This window comes from Fukomys damarensis, unplaced genomic scaffold (assembly GCF_012274545.1).
Source record: "Fukomys damarensis isolate Sample0158 unplaced genomic scaffold, DMR_v1.0_HiC HiC_scaffold_15, whole genome shotgun sequence".
NCBI classification, from domain to species: Eukaryota; Metazoa; Chordata; class Mammalia; order Rodentia; family Bathyergidae; genus Fukomys; species Fukomys damarensis.
This window is the reverse complement of record NW_022900927.1, coordinates 34,088,873-34,111,149: the sequence shown is the minus strand read 5'-3', so window position 1 is coordinate 34,111,149 and position 22,277 is coordinate 34,088,873. Positions and strand designations below refer to the sequence as shown.

General features: G+C 37.8%; 1 protein-coding gene and 1 long non-coding RNA gene across 3 annotated transcripts in view; one reads left to right on the top strand and one right to left on the bottom strand.

The window, feature by feature from the left end:
- Positions 1 to 4,667: 4,667 nt before the first annotated feature.
- LOC104876245 (lysozyme C) lies at positions 4,668 to 10,412 on the bottom strand. Its single transcript, XM_033763514.1, is given in 5 exon segments — positions 4,668 to 4,691; positions 4,693 to 4,732; positions 5,413 to 5,491; positions 8,601 to 8,765; positions 10,260 to 10,412. Coding segments are annotated over 5 exon segments (444 nt in total). The 5' UTR covers positions 10,396 to 10,412.
- Positions 10,354 to 22,277, top strand: part of LOC104876244 — a 16,535-nt gene continuing 4,611 nt past the window's right edge. For both annotated transcript variants that reach the window (XR_784292.1, XR_784293.1), the window contains exons 1-4: positions 10,354 to 10,430; positions 15,416 to 15,496; positions 17,968 to 18,092; positions 18,833 to 18,924. This is a non-coding gene — a long non-coding RNA (uncharacterized LOC104876244). The remainder of the gene's footprint in view (positions 10,431 to 15,415; positions 15,497 to 17,967; positions 18,093 to 18,832; positions 18,925 to 22,277) is intronic.

Genomic DNA, 22,277 nt, shown 5'->3' with positions numbered 1-22,277 from the left:
AAATAAGAACCAGGACATATCATGTAAAGGTACAAGGTCGCAATGATAAATGTAACTGTACTGTTTGCTTAAAATGTACCAATAAACTTAATGGGAAAAAACAAAAACAAAAATTTGGAACAATGTGAACATCAAATAAATTATACTAATGGATTATAATTCATTATAACTGGGGTAAAATAGAAGCTATGGATCCACACTATTAAAATACATACATATACATTGAAAATTTAATAAGCAATGGGCTGCCGCAAAGTATCACTCTCATCAGATACTTTACGTGGAGATTATTTTAAGATGTCATCTTAATTAAGCGAATGTCAACCGTAACATGACAAATTAGAACTACATAGTGTCTGAGAAGACTCAATGAGGAAAGCATCATTTTTGCATCATATTCTTGGCAGAGAAGCACAACTTTAGGAGATTTTCAGGCCTGGAGATATAGCTAAGTGGTAAAGCTCTTCTTGCCTAGTGTATGTGAGGACATGAGTTCCATTTCCAGCAGTGAAAAATAAAAACACCCAGAGAAATCTTAGGGACATTCAATGATGATTCTGGTCTTCAAAACTGTCAACATTAGAAAGAGTTGAGAGGGGCTGGGGATTTAGCTAACTGGTGCCACTGCCTGCCTCTCAAGCACAAGGTCCTGAGTTTGATCCCCGGTACCCTCTCACCGAAAAAAAAAAAAAAGTCAAGAGAAAAAATGACAACTGAAAAAATTATCAAAATTGAAAGATATTTAAAACAGACAACCAGCCTAGGGTTGTAGCTCAGTGGTAGACTGCTTGCCTTATATGTAAAAGGCCCCGGGTTTGCTCCCTAGTGTGTGCACACAGATACACACACAAACACACACACACACACACACACAAAGAGACAACCAAATATAACACATGATTTTGAGCTAGAACTTTTTGCTCTGAAGGATATATTGCAACAATTGATGAAATGAAATGGCATCTGATTGTTGGATTGTAGTAATGTGTCAGTGTAAATTTTCTGATTTGGATGATCATTTTGAAGTTATGAAGGAGAGAATGTTTGTAAAAATTACATGCTAAACTGTTCAGAGCTATTGGATACTAAATTGGCAATTTACTCTCAAATGGCTCAGAGAAAATTAAAAGGCCTTTCTCCTCACAAATTTTTGGAAATATTAAAATTCACACACACACACACACACACACACACACACCCCTTTGGCAGTGCTGGGAATTGAACCCAGGGCCTCACACATGCTAGGAAACTGCTTCTATTTCAGTGTTTTTAATAAATGGAAAAACTTTGTCCTTTTGGAAATTATATTTTGGTGAGAAAAAAACAAACCCAATAGCCCTCTCTTATTCATGGAGACATACTAAAAGACCTGCTGTGGGGCTGGGGATTTCTCTCAGTGGTTCTGCTGCCTGCTTCGCAAGGGCCTGAGTTTGATTCCCCAGTACCAAAAAAAAAAAAAAAAAAAAAAAAAAAAAAAAACCTGCTGTGGATTCCTGAAACTGCAGAAATTACTGAACCTAATATATACTATATTTTTTCTTCATATACATAGTGATGATAAAATTTAGTTTATAGATTAGACACATTGAAGAGTTACCAATCAATACTTGTAAAATATTGTTAAAAAAATGAGGAGTTACCAATCAATACTTATAAAATGGACCAGTGATTTTATATATATATATATTTGGGGGGGTGGGTACGGGTGATTGAACTCAGTTCTTTGTGCTTGTGAGGCAGGCGGCAAAACCACTGAGCTAAATCCCTGGCTGGATTATATTAATTAAAATAAGAAATACTTGAATATAAGCACCTGGAGGTTGCCACAGTCAGTCTGAAACCAAGTTGGCTTTTCAGTGGCTGATGAAAAAGTAGCATATGCAATGTGGATATGGTGGACCAAAGGATGGTTCCTGTCTGGGTAGGACAGAGCAGAAAGGTGCAAAATTTTGTCACATTACTCAGTGTAGCTTACAATTTAAAACTTGTGTCCACTTGATATTTTCAGGTCATGGTGAATTGTGGATAATTATATCCACGGAGAGTGGAATCATACATAAGTAAATAAATAAGTAAAAGGTGTAGCATATCAAACGGTTACAGGTTTGACCCTTGGTACATTCATACACTTAATATTGAAAGAGCAGACAAAGAGCCAGCAAGAAGGACTGAGGAAAAACAGTCTGTGAGGTAAGATGCAAGAGGCGCCGAAGGACAGAAGTTGTAGAAGTATTAATACAGGGGGAACAAATATAACTCCCGGCCTCTAGATGTCAGATACTCCAAGTTCATGTCCCCCAAAATCAAAGAATGAATTCTAAGGAACCACAGAGGTTAAGGATAGGAAAACTATTGAGAGAGACAGCTCCTGAAAGGCAGAAGGGGAACTGAGAGTGCGTTGCCAATAAACCAACTTCTCAAAGGAAGTTTTATAGAGCGAAATCATGAAGGGGGTGCAAAATTACAAGTTGGGTACATTGTGGGTCAAAACTATGAGCAACCAATAGGATTGCAGGTATAGCTGCTTAGGTAATATTGATCCAATGGGGAAGCAGGTCACATAGCACGTACACATGGAAAGAACAAAGACCCTTTTAGGAAAGGATGGATTAGGAGGTCCTGGTCACCCACTGGGGTAGCTGATGTCTATCTAGACTTTATTGGACCCGGCAATACCATTTATCTTATCCCCTGGGAAGCATGTAGGCCCAGTCATTTTGTCTATCTTGAGACCTGGCCTCCAACAGATGAGCCGCTAGCCAGAGTTGTAATGCGCACTACAACTCTGCCCTGACTTCCTCGAAGGCCCAGCCCTGTCTGACTGCCTATGACATTTTTACCCAGTTTAACTGTCTATAATATTATGCAGTGGTTTTCTTTGTCAAATGTTGCTGTGAAATCAAATGAGATGAACAGAGAACAGTCACTGGATTTGCACCAAGGAGTCACAGGAGACAGCGGGCAAGCAGTTTAAGCTGAGCGAGAACAGAAGTCAGGTTAGACAGGGTGAGAAGAGAATGGGAAGTGAGGAGGTGGAGAGGGATGAGCACTGGCTTTCCAGTGTCTTGCTGCAGAGGGAACAGAGGATGCAGTTGTAGTCGGAGGGAGACGTGTGAGTGCGGTGGCGTTCTCTGTAAGGCAGGAGGTCACTGAGGGAGTTTGTCCAGTGATAGAGGTGATGCAGCTGAGCTTGGAGCAGTGGGCAGGAAGGGTGGTGACTACACGTGGAGACACTGCTTTGGACAGAAGCAAAGACCCCACATTCCAGAAATGAGGGGGCAAGAAAGAGAGCGAGAGACCAGGGGAAGCTGTGCCTGCTGTTTCGGTGACAGGGAGGGGAGACTTTGTATTAGTTACCACCTTCTTTCATTGTAATGTGAGGCCAGAAGATCTGTTGAGAGCAAAAGAGGGATTAAAATAAGCAGCAGAAAAGGTTGAGATGTGTGTGTTGGGGCTTTGACTAGAGAAGAGAAGTAAAATAATCCTAATCGTTTTGCAGAGTGGGGCCCCCACAAAGGAATGAACAGAGGTGACTGACATGGCTGGGCTCCCTGGAGGGCCCAGGTGAAATGAATGGGTATCAATTTAAAGAGAGATTTCTCAGCATGCTTGTGGGTTTTTTCTCCAGCAATATCATGCTGTTTTGGTGTAAATGAAGATGTAGAACAGTGCCAAGTCTTGCTTTTTAAACACTATCTATAATTTGTTCTCCAGAGACACTTGATGGGTCTAAACAAAGACAGTCAAGGTATACGTTGCAAAGTCTTTAATGATAATGGTATATTTTTTACATCTGCAGAATTTCACTCCTGTGGTTAACTAGTACTGCAAGCTCATGTTTCAGATTTATTTGAAATGTATGATTCCAAGTTGGAGAAGAACAACAGCTCAGTAATCCAGCTTTAAAGCCTTTATCATGCAAGATCCATCTAAATGTTCTTTCAAGGGTTAAAGCAAATTGATGTATAAATTATGAATTTTTTTTTTTTTTTTTTTTTTTGGTACCAGGGATCGAACTCGGGTCCTTGTACTTGCGAGGCAGGCCACCGAACCGCTGAGCTAAATCCCCAGCCCTTATGAATGTATTTTTAAAGCTGCACAAATGCAGCATTTCTAAGAAAATACTTCAGCCTAAGGTCACATCCATTATGAAAACCAAGTTCTTAATTTAAACAGGCTCTGTTTTTAACTGTTTGGCATTCTGCCCGTTTAAAAATTTTATATTGCTCAGCAAAGCGTTCTTACTTTTACAAAATGGCTGAAGGGATGAAGGCATCGGATGCCTCCACAGCGAGGTTTTCACTAGGATCTATTTGTTTTAAGATAATATTTTGCTGTTCAGAAAAAAACTATTATTGGCAAATAATGGTACCATTGAAGATTAACTCTGGATTATTTTATTGCTAAATGTACTGGAGATGCCTTTGAGGATAAAGAATTTAGGTAAATTTTCACCAGCATTAGTTTGATCAGCTACTGAAAAATGTAGTTAATAGCATGTAAGAAAAACATTAGTAAGCTTAAGGCTTTCAGGAATAAGGTAATTTGTTCTGCTTTTGTGAATATGTTATTTGTAGGGAAACAATGTTACTGTGTTCATTCACTTAGCCTCTTCTCCCTTAATTTGTAAAAGTAGCAAAATAAGCTGCAAAATAAAAATTCTGCTGTTACACTCCACAGCCCTGCACATAACTGAGTAAGATCTTGATGTTGACAATGATTTCTCCATGTCCTGTACAGAAAAGTGAAACACAGGGACAAAGGGTTAAAACCTGTCTTCCCTGTAATGAGGATATTTAAAATACTTGGGGACAACAAATAAAACATAGGCTATAGCTAGGCCTTGTTATTGCCATTAATTTATTTAGTTTTGGTTTTTTGAGACAGGGTCTTGCTGTGTAGTCCAGGCTGGCCTTGAACTCATTATTGTAACCCAGGCTGGTTTTGAATTCATGGCATTCCTCCTGCCTCAGCCACCTGAGTGCTAGGGTTACAGGCGTGGTCACACTATGCCCAGCTATCACTATTTGTTAAATGGAAATATATAAATATACTTTGCTCCTCACCAAATCCTTAGTAGAGCACAGAATGCTGAAGAGAAATATTGAGTTATGTTCACTGAACATTTACTTATTCTATAAATAATTTCAAGATATTACTGGGAACCACCGTAGTGTGGAGAACCTTAAAAATATTAGAAATGCCCTAAAATGCATCATGGGTTTAGAGAGGACGATTCTGAGTAAGTTAAAGTGGGTCGTTTCTCGAGGGAGAGAGGAAATACATCATTTTGTGTAAGTAGAAAACTACTTTTCAGCTCTCAGAGCAACACTTCTGGTCTTTAAGTCTTCCCTCATTGCATATATCATCAGAAGGATAAAACCATCTTCCCAGCTAATTGTTAACACATACCATGCTCTAATGCCTTGTGGATCCCTGACAACCCTCTTTGCACAAGCCACTGCTTGATCGATGTTATCTTTCAATAAGGCTGAGAGAGAGATGAGGGGTGAAAGTGACTGTCATAGGAATTTCATTTTTACTTAGATTAAGCCAACTGAGCTAAAAAAAAAAATCCCTTCGTCTATCAGATTTGATATGAAATAAAGCATTCTATTTCTCATCTACTAATATCATTTAAAGGCCTGAAGGGCCTCAGAGTGAGCTCAGTGACACTGTGCCTACCTCATAAGTGCAAGGTCCTGAGTTGGGGTCGGGGGGAGAAAAAAAGCTCTGGAATTACTAGTTAACATGGCCTGATGTTCTTTTTGTTCTGCCCACTGTAAAAAACAAGTTGCCTACTCAGATTTTATTCAGTTCTATCAATAATTCATCCTAAATAATAAGAAATGCATACAAGTATGTGTACACACAAGTGTCCACAGCAATTTATAAAAGGGAAAAATGGAAACATTTTTTTAACTAAGCGCTCAGTAGTAAGAATTGGATCAATGAGCTACAGTATTCACATATTAAATCTAGTCACTGCTGGGGATTTGGATCAGTGGTTCTGCTGCCTGCCCTGCAAGCACAAAGTCTCGAGTTCAATCCCAGGTATAAATCAATCAATCAATCAATCAATCAAATCTATTTACCCTTTTTAAAAGATAATACAGATTTATATTTATTGACAAAATAATTTTGTGTGGCAAGTGAACAGTAAAGCAGTATATAAAATGAAACACTTTTTGTAAAAACATACATTGCTTACGTATTTGTATGTAATACAAATGTAATTTGTAATATGGGCATCATATAGCCTGATTTCTATGTACTTGATTGATATAGAATTATAATGTAATAAAATGTCCTCTTTGTACACAATACTTTAAAAAAATGCCTAGTAAAGTTTTCCTCAGCAATTCTATTAGTAATAATTCACCCTAAAAAATGAGAACTGAACCCAAGCATGTATGCACAATATTATTCATAGCAATTTATAAAAGAGGAAAATGGAAACAAGCTACATGCTTATTACCATAACTGGATCAAAAAACTATATAGTATTTATTTTTTTTAATTGAGTTCATTGGTATATTTTAGGTATATAGTACAGTTACTTTCATTATTGGGATCTTATACCTTTACATGACAGGTCTTGGTTCTCATTTTTGTATAGTATTTATATAGTAGAATTCTGTTCAACATTTTTATTGATATCACAGATTAGTACTTGTTGATGTGGAAATAATTTTGTGTGATAGTGAACCATAAAGCAGCATATATAAAAAACTTAGTTTTATAAAAACACGTTACTTACCCATTTATATATGGATCCAAATGGGCATGATATAGTTTTATGTCTAGAAACATAATTGGTGTGTATTCTGTCGGAATATGTACCAAAGGTTACCAAGGGATACAGATCTCGGCATACTCTGATTTTGGGTGTTGTTTTGTCTTGCTTGAACTTTCTAATTTTTATTCAATGATAATTTTTTTTCTTTTTGTACTGGGCTACATAGTGTACTGGGGATTGAACTCAGGACCTTGTGCTTGCAGGGCAGGTGTGCTGCCACTGAGCTAAATCCCCAGCCAATTCAGTGATAGTATTACATAATAGAAAAAAAATTGCAAAAGTAAATGCACTGCACTCAAAAATTCAAAAATTGTTCTTTTCCCTTGGGAATTTTAACATTTAAATAATTAACAATATTAAATTTACAATATTTGTAAGCTATTTTTTGTACCAAAGATTCCACATGTAATTTCTATTTTAATACTCACATCTTTGGCATATAACAAATCCTGTGTGTTCTTTTCTTATAAGTAAAATGAATTTCATCACAAATGAATAAATCCATAATAAATAATTTTTAAGTGTGATAGTGATTATCTGGAAACTATTTTTTTAGAGATACAAACAAATGTATTTACAAATAAAGTATCACACAATTACTAATACGCATTAAAACCTTTCAACATATACACACACACACATATATACTGCTAAAATGGTACCTGTAATTACTGCTAAAAATGTATAGGCATCTAGTGTTTATTGTACTAATAGATAATTTTCTATTTACACCAGTTTATAATAGAAGATAAAACAATCAAAAAAGAACCATGCACTCAGCCATAAAGAATGAGAAAATAGATTCATTCATAGGAAAATGGATACATATTGAAGATATACTCCTAAGTGAAATAAATAAGGCACACATGTGTAAATACCAAATAGTTTCTCTGGTGTGAATAATCTGCAATAATACAGAAGATTCTAATAAGATTACTGACATTGAGAAATGGGAAGAAAGGAGCTAAAGGTGTAGGGAAGGTGGGATGGGTAGGGGAAAGGTAAAAAGGGAAAAGAAAAAAAATGTGAGATAATGAAAAGATGGAAATAAAGTGGTTGTAGATGGGGAGAGGAGGAGGGGGTGAAGGGAGGGCAGGAAAAAGGGGAAAAAATGAGAACCAAGACCTGTCATGTAGAGGTACAAGATCCCAACAATGAATGTAACTGTACTGTATCCCTAAAATGTACCAATAAACTCAATTAAACCTGGGGGGAAAAAAAAAAGACCCATGCAACCAAATTTTCCCTGAACTCCTTAAGTAAATAGCAGGTATGGCAATGTTCTTCAATAAGTCTTCAATAAGTCTTTTTATAATAAATGAATAAATAATTCCAGAAACATTTGAATATTTAAAAGCACCAACATATATGATATCAACTTTTCGTTTGTTTTTTAGTTTTAATTTTTGTCATACTGGGGATGAAACTCTGGTACCTCATTCTTGTTCAGTAAGTGCCCTACTGCTGTTATACCCCAGCATTAATTTCTCCCTTAGGGAGTTTTGAAGGGATAGAAGTCACTTTTTTGAGAGGGGAGACAGGGTCTCACTATGTAGTTCAGGCTGGCCCTAAACTCACTATGTAGCCCAGGTTGACTTCAAACTCAGCGATCCTCCTGCCTCTCTGCCTCCTGAGTGCTGGGATTACAGGTGTGCACCACCACACCTGGCTAGAAGTCACTTTGTAGTTGGGATGCAGTTTCTCTAGGTAATTGAATCCTCAAGGCTATGCCATTGCCATTGATTCTATTCTCTGTAACCAGATGGGTCCTGGCCATCACTCCTGTACTATTTTATCTTACCATTGCAGGATATTTTGCAGGCATTAACAGCATTTGGGGTTTTGCCATTATCACACCATTATCGACTGTTAATCTGGAACATCCCATAATCAGTACTTTTGTCTCCAGGGTTGTAGTTTGTAGCTTGTGTGTTATAATCACTCTCCTATTTGGCCAAACACACCCCTGAAAAGAAATTATTTTAAATGAAGAGCAACACTAAATGATTTATACTGTATCAGTTCTATTCAGCTAATTCCAATTTACAGAGGTTTACTTAACTTATAAAATATCTCAACTCTTTATATTTTGCTATTTTGAGGGTCTTGGTATGTTTCCCAGGCTGATCTTCAGGCTCCTGCATAACTGGAACTATGAATGCAGATCACCTTGACCAACCCAACACCATAGTCTTCAAGGGCCCCTAAGAGAATCTATTTGCAGCACAAATCAATGTGTAGTACTAACAAAGCCAGGGAAAATACTTTTTAAAACATTTAAAATGGCTGTTTCTCCCCCTGTGTTTACCCTCCCTCTGATCTCATCCCTCAGCCAACATTCAGCTTGCCATAGAAAAGTCAGTAGAGTTGTTGAGTAGATTTAGGACAGCAGATACTTATGCTGATGTAAAAATGCCTGTGTGTGTGTGTTGGGGGTTGAACCCAGTGCTAGGGCCACATGCCTGGTAGGTAAGCTCTCTAGCACCAAGCTACATCACTATCCCTTTTTATTTTATGTATCCCTTTGAGGTAAGGCCTTGCTATGCAGCCCAGGCTGGCCTTGAACTTGCAACCATTTTCCTCAGCTTCTCTAGTAGCTGGGATTACAGGCTTGTGCCACCAGGTCTGGTTGAAAAATGCTTTGTATTAGGAAAAGGATTTCTCTGAGAGGGATGAATTTGCCTATAATACCTAAGGCAAATTTATATGTTGAATTAGAGTCTGGCAAACAAATTAAAGAATATGAAAGGCTATTCTGTAATTTAATTCATTCATTCATTCAACTAATCACTCACTCTTTCCAAATAGCTACAGAGGGGCAAATATTTGAATTCAATCTGAAAGGTACAGTGCTGATGATATAGCACAAATACGAGGTAAGTGAATTTTCTCCATGGCATATAATGAATTGCATGGAAGAAAATGAAAAATAGTCAACTTTGAGTGAGAATCAATCATTTCATGCTGAATTTCAAGAGATCCTTATATACTAGTAACTGGGGGGGTGGTTTTCTACTGTCCATTTTTGAGAGTTCAATGTAATTTTTAAGAATTTTCTTCTGAAAAGTCCCATGTCATGGCAGGGAAATTTAAGAAAAGAACAAATACTGTGCCACTCTAGGCTCTCAGAGCCAAGTTCCAAACACATCCTTGATGTTTCTTTTACTCAGCATACTTGAGCCTTTGAATCTGAGGCAACTGGCCAATCTAGTGGTACGAGGACACGATAGCAGGTCCTATGTGAGGCAGAATGTATCAAACGTTTCCCATTCATCCCCCTATTTCTTCATCCATCATCTTTTATATTAAAGGGCCAAATTGATGTTTTAATCATTGTAAATATTCAAACCCGCAAAGAAGTAAAAGTGTCTATTCATAAAAATGCCCTCTGACCATTTATTCTTAGTACCTTTTCCATATATGGCTAATGATCTGGGGGTCGGAAGCCGGGCAGATGTACAGTTTGCCAGGCTGACTCCGTGGTAACCATCCATTCCAAGTCTTTTTAAAGTTCTGGCCAACTCACACCTTTCATAGATCGTGCCCTGGACGGTCACAGACAGGAGGACAAACCCCAGAATGAGGAGAGCCTTCATGTTGACTGGAAAGCCAAATCACTGGGCTGCCTAGGGTAAGCCTGTATCCGGATTTAACGCCTTTTGACTTCCTTCTTCCTTTCCTATTTGGTAGCCTTACCTTTTGACCTTTAGGCAAAGCAGGAAGTACTTATTGGTCCATTAACTTCAAAAGATTTTTTTAATTTGAAAAGAAATATTCTGTTGTTCTGAGAATTAATCTATGGTAAATTATGGATTGATATTCTTTGAAGACTTGGTTCACAATGAATTAGGAAGTAGCACTGTAACCATGACAGGAACTTTCTTCTACTTTAATATGAATTTGAGCAAGTATAGAGGAAAAAATATGACCTTTTTGTACAATTTTAAATCAGCTGTGACTTTTGATAAACATCCATTTTCATTAAATTGTTTTATGTACATTCACTATTTATTTATTTATTTATTTTTAATTTTTTTTGGTACTGGGGATTGAACTCAGGTCCTTGTACTTGCAAGGCAGGCCACTGAACCGCTGAGCTAAATCCCCGGCCCTTACAATTTTTGGTACGGGATTGAACTCAGGTCCTTGTACTTGCAAGGCAGGCCACTGAACCGCTGAGCTAAATCCCCGGCCCTTACATTCACTATTTCTTTTTGAGCTTCTTCATTTGAAATTGTTCTCCACACTCTTTTCCACCAAGTGGACATGATGCATGTGCCTCTCATTTTATTTTATTTAATTTTAATTAATTAATTAATTATTTTGGTACTGGGGATTGAACTCAGGTCCTTGTGCTTGCAAGGCAGTTGCCAGAACCACTGAGCTAAATTCCCGGCCTGTGCCTGTCATTTTAAAGGTTATATAGCATGACGCTATGTTTCTCATGCTGGACTTTTTGTTACTATTATAAATTGCTTTGTTGCACAAATCAGTGTCTTCTAAGGCCCTTGCAAACTCTTTTCTTAACCCCCATTTTACTATGCTTTGCTTCCCATTTTCATGTTAGAGCATAAAAGGTCATTATAAAGCAGTAGGGCCTTAAAAATTAACCTACTCAAATACATATATCCAACTGATATTTTAAAAATCAGCAGGGGGTTTAGCTCAGTGGTTCCGCAAATAAAAGGCCCTGAGTTTGATCCCTAGTATCAAAAACAAAAACAAAAAAAGAAAAACAAGCATCTCAGGGGCTGGGGACATTGCTCAGCAGCACAGTGCCTGCCTGACAAGCATGAGGTCCTGAATTCGATTCCTGGTACCCCCCGCCAAAAAAAAGCATCTCAGGAGGCTGTGCACATTCTTAGAAACGATGTTATCAGAACTGAAAAAAAAAAGCAAAGAGCAAAAACAACAAACAAACAAAATAAAACATGCTCTGAGTCTGCATAGAAAGAAAAATTCTGAGCCTCAACATACTAGCAGTTTGTAGTTTCTCTTGTTTTTCACCAGTGGCAGCTTCTTTCTGTTTGGTCATTAAAGATTACCAGCTCTGGCTCTCACTTGCTGTTGGGGGCCCTGCCTATAATTCAAGTTTAACCAAATTTTTTTTCAGATCAGGCCTCAATTGTTTAATAATGAATAGAGGCAAATTTGGGTGTCTGAAAGAGACAGAAATGTGCTGAAAAGTACTGGTACTCTTCCTTACTCAATCCTGAAGAACACCCAATTAGTATGTGTGAGGGTTTCAGTCTTATATTGATGAAATCAGTTTTTCTTTTCAATTGTTTGAACAGTATAAAGATATGATTTATTGGGGTGGATAAGCAAGTATGTGCATGCCACTCAGAGCCAAATTATAACAGTCACACGTTGTGACTACTTCAAAAGAAAAAGGTGTTTTTGACCTCTTTACATCCCATGAGGCAGGAACTACAGGCACTGATAACATTCAGTTACTGTGATAGGTAAGCTTAATTGTTAACTTGATTGGTTAAGAGCCAGCCAGGGGATTAGTACATCACACTTCTGGGATATGCCTGAGTGTGTCGTGGGGCCCTGGGGGTCTCTCTCTGGATCCTGCCCCTTCTTCTCTGGTGCTGCTCCTCTGTTCTGCTTCCCAAATGCCATGCACTAATCGGAATTGTACTGTCACATCTTTCTGCCATGACTTTTCTGCCTTGGACTGAATATTCAGAAACTGTGAACTCAATAAAGCCCTCTTTTTGTAAATTGTGAGTATCAGGTAATTTATTCCACCAACAGGAAAGATGACCAATACAGTTCTAATTTTATTATTTCATTTGAAATAATGAACAAGCTATTTAAAAATAAAATACCAAATAGTATGATTTGGGGACACAGTTTATTGTTCCCAGAAATTTTATATATGCTCTATGTTGTATTTATTGCCATATATGCCTTTTTTAGGAAAGATGCTTATAATAAAAAAGAAAGACGCTTATAATATCAGATTACTTTTTTATACTGCAATGGGTAATAATTTATTAATTATTGACAATTCCTAATTTAATTAGCTTATTTGCTTATCAAGATAGGGAAACAATAATTAATTGTTGTGTTTTGGTCTTCACACCTCACAAAGGGAATCTGACCAAGGATCGCTCTTGTAATTAGACCTCAGAGACAGGAGCTGTTATCTTACCCAGTTTGCAGTAAGCATTCAATAAAACTCTCAGGGAGCACTAGTCTCCTTCTGTGCCATCCTTGGCTTATTGTAGTTCAATTGGGCTATTTTTTTTTTAAAAAGACAAGGTGTCTCTGTGTAGTCCAGGCTAGTCTTGAGGTCTTGAATTCACTATGTATCCCAGGCTGAACTTGAACTCCAAACAAGGATCTCTCAAACTTTTGACTTTTCTCCCCAACTGAAATCCTTCTTAAAAGACAACCATTTATGAAAGTCTAAAGAATGGCTATGGAACCAGTGTTAAAGGTGGTGGTGAGCTAGAGTCATGAGTCTATCTTTGCTTCCTTCCAAATCCTACTAAACAACCCTTGGAAGGCTTAAAAGGTATAAATGAAGATGGCACATGCCTGTAGTGCAAGGTATTGGGAGGACGACTTGAGAAGATTTCTGTGCACATGAGAGCTGGACCAGCCTGGGAAACATTGAAAGACCTCATATCAACAAAACAAAACACAGTGGGGGTATAAGTAAACAAGGGCAGTAGAAAAGCGGCAATAATGAAAAACTCCTATTTAATCTGATAATCAAAGGATGGTGAATGGAGCTTTTGGACAAAGAAAAGGCTTACACCAAAGTGCTTGTGTAAGGGGAAATCAGTAAAGAAGAAGAAGCTGGTTCTTGCCCCAGGACCTGGAAAGATCTAGGAAATTCTCAAGTCAGCAGAGTGTAGCAGAACTGTAAACAGGAAGACTGCTTGGATTCTATATGTGGAGCAGTTAAACTCCAAAATTTTTCCCCCGGTCAGAAAGCAGGCTGATGACCTTTCTCAATCCCAGAGGAAGAGGGTGGGAAAATCATTCCTTGGAGAGAATGAACAAGTGACTGAGAAAATGAAATGCAAAACCCCTTTGAAGGTTGGGGATATGGCTAGCGGTAGAGATCTTGCCTAGCAGGAAGAGGGCCGGGTTTGAGTCAACTACAAAAATATAACAATAAAAAAAAAAAAAAAAGAAAGGCACATGGTTGGTCTGTAGTGATAACCACTTGTTAGAGTACCTCTCAAATTGAGTTAGAGATAATGAGATTTAAAGTATGCAAAGGACTCTAACACACATCTGTAATTATGGGTCTTATTTTAACCACAGAAAACAAATTTCTCAACAAGAAAGTCTCAGGGATTCATTTTCCTGCATTCATTTGGTTACCAAACAAAAACTGAGCATGTACCTAGACCACTCTATACTAGGTGCAGGGAATTCTGATACAAAAGTAAATGTGGAAGGAAGAGTAGTCAGGGAGGACAGTGAGGTACATTTTAACCTTTGAAAAAGTTCCCTTTAGCCACAGGACTGTAGGGGGCTGAGAATGGATGGTCAGTGTTTGTGACAGAGTAAGCAATCTGAGCAAAAGCAATGTCTTATGCTGCTATGATTCAACCATCTCCCCAAAGCCTGACTTATGAGCGTGAGAGAACTTGGGGGGACATCAAGATAACAACCACAACAAGAAGGAAGCTAAGAGAACAGGTCATATATAGGGGAATCAGCAAAAATGGTTTTAAAGGTAAGAATATTTTCTTAAAGGAGCTATTTATAGTTCAGATATTTGTAGAGGTATCTTTAAAGTTTAAAAACATTTTTGTGAAAAGCATCTTGGCTTTTAAGTTCTTAAGTTGTATTTAATACTCTTCTTTTTCTTTTTTAAAAGAGGCATAAAGAGGCTTATTAGGTAGAATTTGAAGCACACACTCAAAGAAATAGAGTACATACAGGTCCTTAAGAGAGGCACTATACTCTGGAACTGTGTTTTTTGTTTTGTTTTGCTTTGGTACTGGGGATTGAACGAACTCGGGACCTTGCACTTAAGAGGCAGGCAGCACCATTGAGCTACAGGAAGTTCTACCTTGGTCTTATTTTATGGGGAAAAAGGATGGCCACAGAAAAATCATGACCCATTTTATAGGTGAAAAAGATGGCCTGGTCTATTTTTTAAAAGATGGGTCATCTAAGATGTTTTGCCATAGAGCATTGTTTGAATTATCATACTCTGTTCCCTTATTTTAAGATCAGATTCCTGACTTTTATCAACCAAGCTTAAAGGTCTTTAATAAACTTAAAGTATCTTTAGGGGACTACAGGATGTGATTGGCCTGGAAGAAAACAAGTATAACCAAGTCTAGAGGGTACAGATATGGATAACCTTGTATATCTTTGTGTCTAGAGGTTTCAGTCTTCTTAAAAGTACAATTTAAAAATTATTATTTTCCTCATCTCCTTTCTGCCTATCTTTATATTTTTTCTATCCTACCTCATTTCCTCCTGGGACTTTGATTTTTTTTTTTTTTTTTACTGGGGCTTGAACTCTGGACCTTGCACTTGCGAAGCAGGCGATGGAATCTCTGAGCTAAATCCCCAGCCCTGATCCTTTATTCTTAAGGGATTCAGAGGGAACAAAGGTTCATCTTCTTACAGCTGCTTCAGGATGAGAGGGGCAGTGGCCCTGTGCAGCCAGAAATCAAAATTCTCGCTCTGATCTAAAGAAAACAAAATAAGGTGGGTTTTGTTGTTTGATGAACCATCATTCTTTGATAGTCTGGTAAAGAAGACAAGAAGGTTAACAAGCCATTGACTTCTAAACTTCATTTTTTAACAATGTTAAACAAGCAAGGACCCAAAATTAAAAGTAGAATATTAGTGAATAGTGGCTCCAAAATGTGGTAGAAGTCAGACAAATTTAGGAAGTATTCATCATAAGCCGCTTATGTTAACATTAATCTCTATTTGTTTTGAAGTGTTTACCCAAATACAAAGGTGGAGTTTAAGAGCATACAGACTCCTCCTTGTTTTGTCAACAAGAAATTCAATGTTCCCTTATTTTAATTATAACAATATCCATGAATACATTAAATAAAGATAACATTCTTATTACAAGGCTCAGAATCTGGGATGTGGCTTCTGTTTTGTAGACCTAAGGACCTATTGTAGCGCCTAGCTCCAAAAAATAAACATATAAATTCTAAAGCAGATAACAGAAAGTTAATTTATATCAAAAAGTTAACAAAGTTTAGTAGCTAGAATATTTATATTGGCAATTTTATCTTACAGGTACATCTGTGCAGGAAGCCAGATCTTTACCTAAAGTGTACTTAAAAGTTCATTAAATAGTATATTGGTAATATAGTAAGACAGGCTGAAGGACGTATATTTGGTAGGACTGGGAATTATGATCTCTCATAGCTGTGGGCTACAATGTTACAGGTGTGTTTGGAGCCTGCCAGTATGGGCTGGTGCGGTGTTTGGAGCCCCCCGCCTTTGGTACTGGGGACTGAACTCAGGACCTTGCACTTGTGAGGCAGGCAGTGGTACCACTGAGCTAATCTCCAGCCCTGAAGCCCCTTTTCTACCTAGCCTAGCTTTTTTGTTTTTATATTATTATTAATTACTCTATTTTTTTGGTTATACTTGGCTGTTGAGTGTTTTAAGTCATCTTAACATACTATTTGGGTTGTCTTTTAGAGGTCATATTGTTGCAGAGCATTGACAGATAACAGTTGTAAAGTTTTACAAGGAAAATGCAAAATAAAAATGAGCATATATAGCACTTTAGAATAAAGGTTATGATGACATTATTATAACAGGGTTTTAAAAACTATCTCTAAAAATACATTTAAACTGGTTGTGGTGGTTCACACCTATAATCCCAGCACTCCAGAGGCTGAGGCAGGAATATTGCTGTGAGTTTGAGGTTAGTCTGAATGACACAGTAAGACCCAGTCTCAAAAACAAAAGCAAAAACATTTAAATTCCCATTTTAGTATAAAATATCTTATCAATAAGAGGCTACCTTTATCCAGTTACAAAATATTAAATGATATAAATAAAATGTCATTTAGATTTGCTTGTTTTAAAACAAAGTGCTTTTCCATGTAGAATGTACTTATTTACAGATGTGCTTTATAGGTAATTAATGGCTATAGTCTTTAATTATAATTTAATTATAATTATGACACTTTTTATAGTAGCTTCCTTTGCCATGTCTCATCCTTCCATTCTCTTAGCAGAAAATAGGTGTTTCATGGTGCTTCTCTAGTAGATGCTATCTGCCAGGCAAGTACTGTGCTTATAGTAAGAACTAGGCAGACGGCATCTTTGCCTTCTCAGAGGTTGAAGAAAGTACATCACACTGACTGAAAAAATTTTTTTTGGTACGGGGGATTGAAGTTGGGCCCTTGTACTTGTGAGACAGAAGGTGAAACCACTAAGCCAAATCCCCAGCCCTGAAAACTAACTTTAAATGTGAGGATTTCTACAGAAGGGGAAGCGCGCGCGCACGTGTGTGTGTGTGAAACATTAACACGGGTGATAAACCTATCTATAAGGTTCTAGGCAAGACCTGAATGATGAGTTATAGTAGTCAATGAGGGATGGTAGGAACTGGGCAGGCTGGTGATAAACCCCATGTGCTGAGTCCCAGGTGGAAGAGAAAAAAGGAGGCCGATGTAGACAAAAGAAAAGTACTAGGATGTCTGTTGGAAAATAACACAGGAAGTGAAGTTAGAGGTACTGAGGTAGGAGGTTAGGGTGTGGTAAAGCTGGCTGGGGAAGTAGACGTGACCTGCTAATTTCAAGATCCCAGAGCACATTTTCAGAACACTTCCCAAAGCCCTGCGTGTAGACTTCTTGTGAAAACTCAAGATGGGTTTCAATAGGATGGCTGAAGACTTAGTGTCAACCTGAGGAAAAGGATCCCAGCACCACCTGCATGACCCATATGTAGACGTTCTCGTGGGTTTCCTTGAGATTTGGACAGCATAAAAGTACACAGGCACCATGAAACGCTCGCTAGTGTGGCTTTCTTCACGACAGCTGGTCATATGTCCTCCAGGGTGCGCCTTTATCTTGCTTTTTCCTCTTTCACTTGGCCCAAGCTCCCTCAGCAGAACCAGTTTCTCTCTCTTCATTTTTACATTTTCAAATAAACTTTGCTACTGTTTTTGCTCATTTCACTCAATTCTGTGCTGGAGATGAGACGAAGCTGGAATCCAACTCCAGAAGGAAATGCAAGCACCACATAACCGGTTCAGCAATGTTTATTTTGCAAACCACTTTTAGAAGGAGCCACCCGATAAGAACAGCACAACAAGACCAGGTACTTAACGTCAAAAACTGTAGTAGTTATAGTTCAAAGACTGTAGGGCTTAAAATTCCTTTTGGAATTTTAAGAGAAACTTTCATAAGTATTAAACTGTACAATAACAGAATAAAGAGCTTTTTTGGGGGGTGCCAGGGATTGAACTCGGGACTTTATGCTTGTGAGGCAGGTGGTGGAAACACTGAGCCAAATCTACCCCCTTAAAAATCTTTTTAAAAAAATATCATTCTATATTGAACTCAGGAAGAACTGCTAGAAACCTGAAAAATAATCAAGGTGGCAGATGATGTTGGGATATGGAAAGAGCTAGAATGATCCAGAGATATGCAAGAGACTGAATTATCAAGAACTAGTGACTAGCCACACCCTTTGGAGATAAAGGACAAGGATTAGGAAATAATATTAACTTCTACTTATTGAGTGCTTTTATAGAGCTAGTCACTTATTAAACATCATGGACCTTACAAAGGTCATATAAATATTATTTCCATTTACAGATAAATAATAGGCACCCCAGAAAGTAAAGTAATTTTCTCTCTCTCTCTCTCTCTCTCTCTCTCTCTGGTACCAGGGATTGAACTCAAGGCCTTGCACTTGCCAGGCAGGCATGGCACCACTGAGCTACATCTCTGTCCCTAAAATAACTTTGTCAAAGAAATACATTTAGGAAGTGACAGAGCTAGGATTGGGATTTGGGTTAATTTCTTTCTTTGTTCTTTTCTTTTGCTTTATTTCAGCAGTGCTGGGGATAACACCGAGGCCTTGTGCATGCCACACTAGTTCTGCGTCACTGAGCTGCACACCAAGATCCTTACACTCTTTTCAGAAGGTGAAAAAAACTGTCCTTTTATGAGAAAAGATAAATACAGTGTCCTTCCTTATTCATTTAGGGTACCTTCCATGCCACAGTGGATGTCCCAAACTAGAGTTAGTAATGAATTTTGTGTATTTTGTTTTCTCCTTTATATAAATACCAGAATGAGGGTTAATTTGTAATTTAGTCACACAAGAGATTGACAATAACTGCCAAGAAACTACAACAAATGTTATGTGAAGTACAATTTGATACTTAAATAAGACACCTAGATACTGCCACAGGCAATGTGATAATTGAGCTGCCTATTAAGTGACTTCTGAGTGGAAGTAGTGTGGATACTCAGGACAAGGAGTGATTTTTGTCTGTGGCAGGACAAAGCAGGACAGTGAAAGTTTCAATCATAGAGCTCAGCATAGCATGGTTTAAAACTTGTGAATTACTTATTTCTGGAAATTTTTAATTTAAAAATTTCAGATCACTGTTGGCTGTGTTCTCAGAGACTGAAATTGTGGATAATAAAAGACTAGTGTTCATAAACAAAATTTGTAGTTTTTCAAATGGTTATAGACTTGAGCCTGGGTTATTCACACATTAGAAACATATAACCCCCCTTTTTTTTTGTACTGGGGAGGAATTTGGGAACTTGGGTTTGTGAGGCAGGTGGTGGCACCACTGAGCTAAATACCCAGCCAGACATTAGAAACAGCAAAACAAGAGCCAGCAAAGTTTGAAAAGAGCAGTCTGTTAAGTAGGAGAGTCTGTTTGGTGAGGAGAAGTCAACAGAGAAAGAGTCTCTAGAAGTATAAAGTGGTTCCCTTTGTGAAACACTCCTAAGAGATCAAGTAAGATGTGCAGGGAACGGATGGTCATGGGAATTATTTGAAGGAGTCACGGAAGACATACTGGACAAGCAGTTTCAGCTGAGTGAGGACAGAAGTCAGGTTAGAAAGCGTGAGAAAAGAATGGAGGTGAGTGCTGGCTTTACCACTGAAGCCTTGCTGTAAAGCGAGAGAGGATGCAATCCTAGTTGGATCGTTACAGTGGGGTCAGTGCGTCCATCATTCTGTGTAAGACAGGAGGTCCCTGGGGCAGTTTGTCCAGGAGGTGGTGCAGCACAGAGGGAGAAACCGCCCAGCTTGGAGCAGCGAGTGAGAGGGGACGGTGACTTCGTGTGGAGATCCTGCCTTCAACAGAGCAAAGGCCCCACACCCCAGAAATGGGGTGGGGGATGAGCTTAGGGAAAGTGTGACTAAGTCTTGGTGACTTGGAGGGAAGAGGTTTGTAGGAAGTTTTCACCTTTCTTTCAGAAGCAAAGGAAGGAAAAGAGTCAGGGGACGGTGTGACTGCTGGTTTCGTAACATGAAGGGAAGATTTTGTATGAAGTTACTGTCTTTCTTTTAGTGTAATATGAATCAGATAAGCAAAGGAGAAGGATGAAGAGAGAGACAGGGATCAGTATTTTGTAGCTTTGAACAGAGAAGGGAGAAGTAAAGTAGTTAACATTATTTTGGAGAATGGGGACCCCAGCCTAGGATTGCAGAGACTAAAGTGACTAAAATGGCCAGGCTGACTAGACAGCTTGAGATTAATGGGTATTAATGGGTATTTATTTATTTATCTAGAAACAGGGTCTCACTTTGTAGTGAAAGCTGGCCTTAAATTCTCTATGTAGCTCAGGCTGGCCTGAACTCACAGTGATGCTCCTGCCTCAGCCTCCCGAGTGCTGGGATTCTGGGCATGTGCCATCATGCCTGGCAATGGATATAAATTTAAAGTGAAACTTTTCACCATGCTTTTGGAGTTTTCTCCAGCAATATCCAGCTATTTGGGTGCAGAGGAGGATACAGAAAATATTAAGAGGGCTAAATATTTTTTTTTCAAATACAGATAATTTGTTCGCCAAGGACACTAGATGTATCTTCTAAGCAAAGACAGTCAAGGCATATTTTACAGACCCTTTTATATTTGTATTTTGTACAGTCTCATAAATTCACTCCTGTGCTTAATTAGCAATGCAAGCTCATCTGTCTCTGATATATTTAAGATGCATGAATCTAAGTTAATAAAGTTGTATATTTTTTCTTTCTTTCATCTACTCATCTCTTTTTTCTTTTTTCTTCATTAAGTTTATTGGTACATTTTAGGTGTACATTATGATCACATTCATCATAGGGAATTTGTACCTGTGCATGGTATATCTTGGTTCTTATTTTTTCCCATTCCCTTTTCTTCCCTTTAAGCTCTCCACCCCTCTCTATTGACAAAAGCTTTGTTTCCATTTTTTTCCTTCTTTTCTCATTTTTTTCTTTCCCTTCCTCTCCCTCACCTCCTACCTTTAGTTCTCCTTTCCCTTTAAACATTTTCTTCCCATTTCACAATATCTATTATGCATTTTGGTCCTCATTTACACTTTCCATTTCTCACACCAGAGAATTCAGTATTTACACATGTGTGTGCTATTTATTTCACTTAAGTGTGTGGTCTCAACATGCATCCATTTGGCTATAAATATCTCTAGTTTATCTTTCTTTATGGTTGAGTATTACTCTCTTATATTTTAAAAAATCTTTATTCAATCACCAGTTGATGGGCATTTGGGCTGCTTCTAAGATTTAGCTATTACAAACTGTGCCGCTATAAACATATTAACAGCTTGTGTAATCTCTTCTTAATGCCTTCGTGATCAGCAAAATTTTTGTGCAAATATTTTTTAAAGAGTTAATATAGATTGTTTTATAAAATGTGAATCCAATTTTAAAAGTGTACAAATTCAACATACCTAAAACAATATTGAAATTAAAAGTCATGTGCTTTATGAAAACCAAATTCTTAATTCAGATAGTCTCCCTTTCAAGCCATTTGGTTTTCTGCTACTTTAAGAATTTTATCTTGCTGGCAGTATTTTGATTTTACTGTTTTTGGAGGTTATTGACCAGATTAAGGTATCAGGTGTCCATATAGCTACTATTTTCCCTAAGATAAATTTGTTTTCAATAAATTTAGGCTATATTTTTATCTAATATTGGGGAGTACTGGTATCATTCACATTTAAGTCTGGTTTATTTTCTTGCTGAACTGAATACACTAGAGATGTATTTAGAATCAAGGTATTAGAAAAATTTTCACCAGCATTAATTTTATTCACCAAATGAAAAATATAGGGCATATATCAAATAATAACTGTATTACTCAACATGAGGGCTCAGAGGAGAAAAGTTATATTTTTCTAATGTTTCTGTAAATTTTTTTTTTTTCAGTACCAGGGATTGAACTCAGGACCTTGCACTTGCAAGGCAGGCATGGTGCCACTGAGCTAAATCCCTGGCCCTAAAATGCTATTTGTTTGGAGAGGAAACACACGTAGT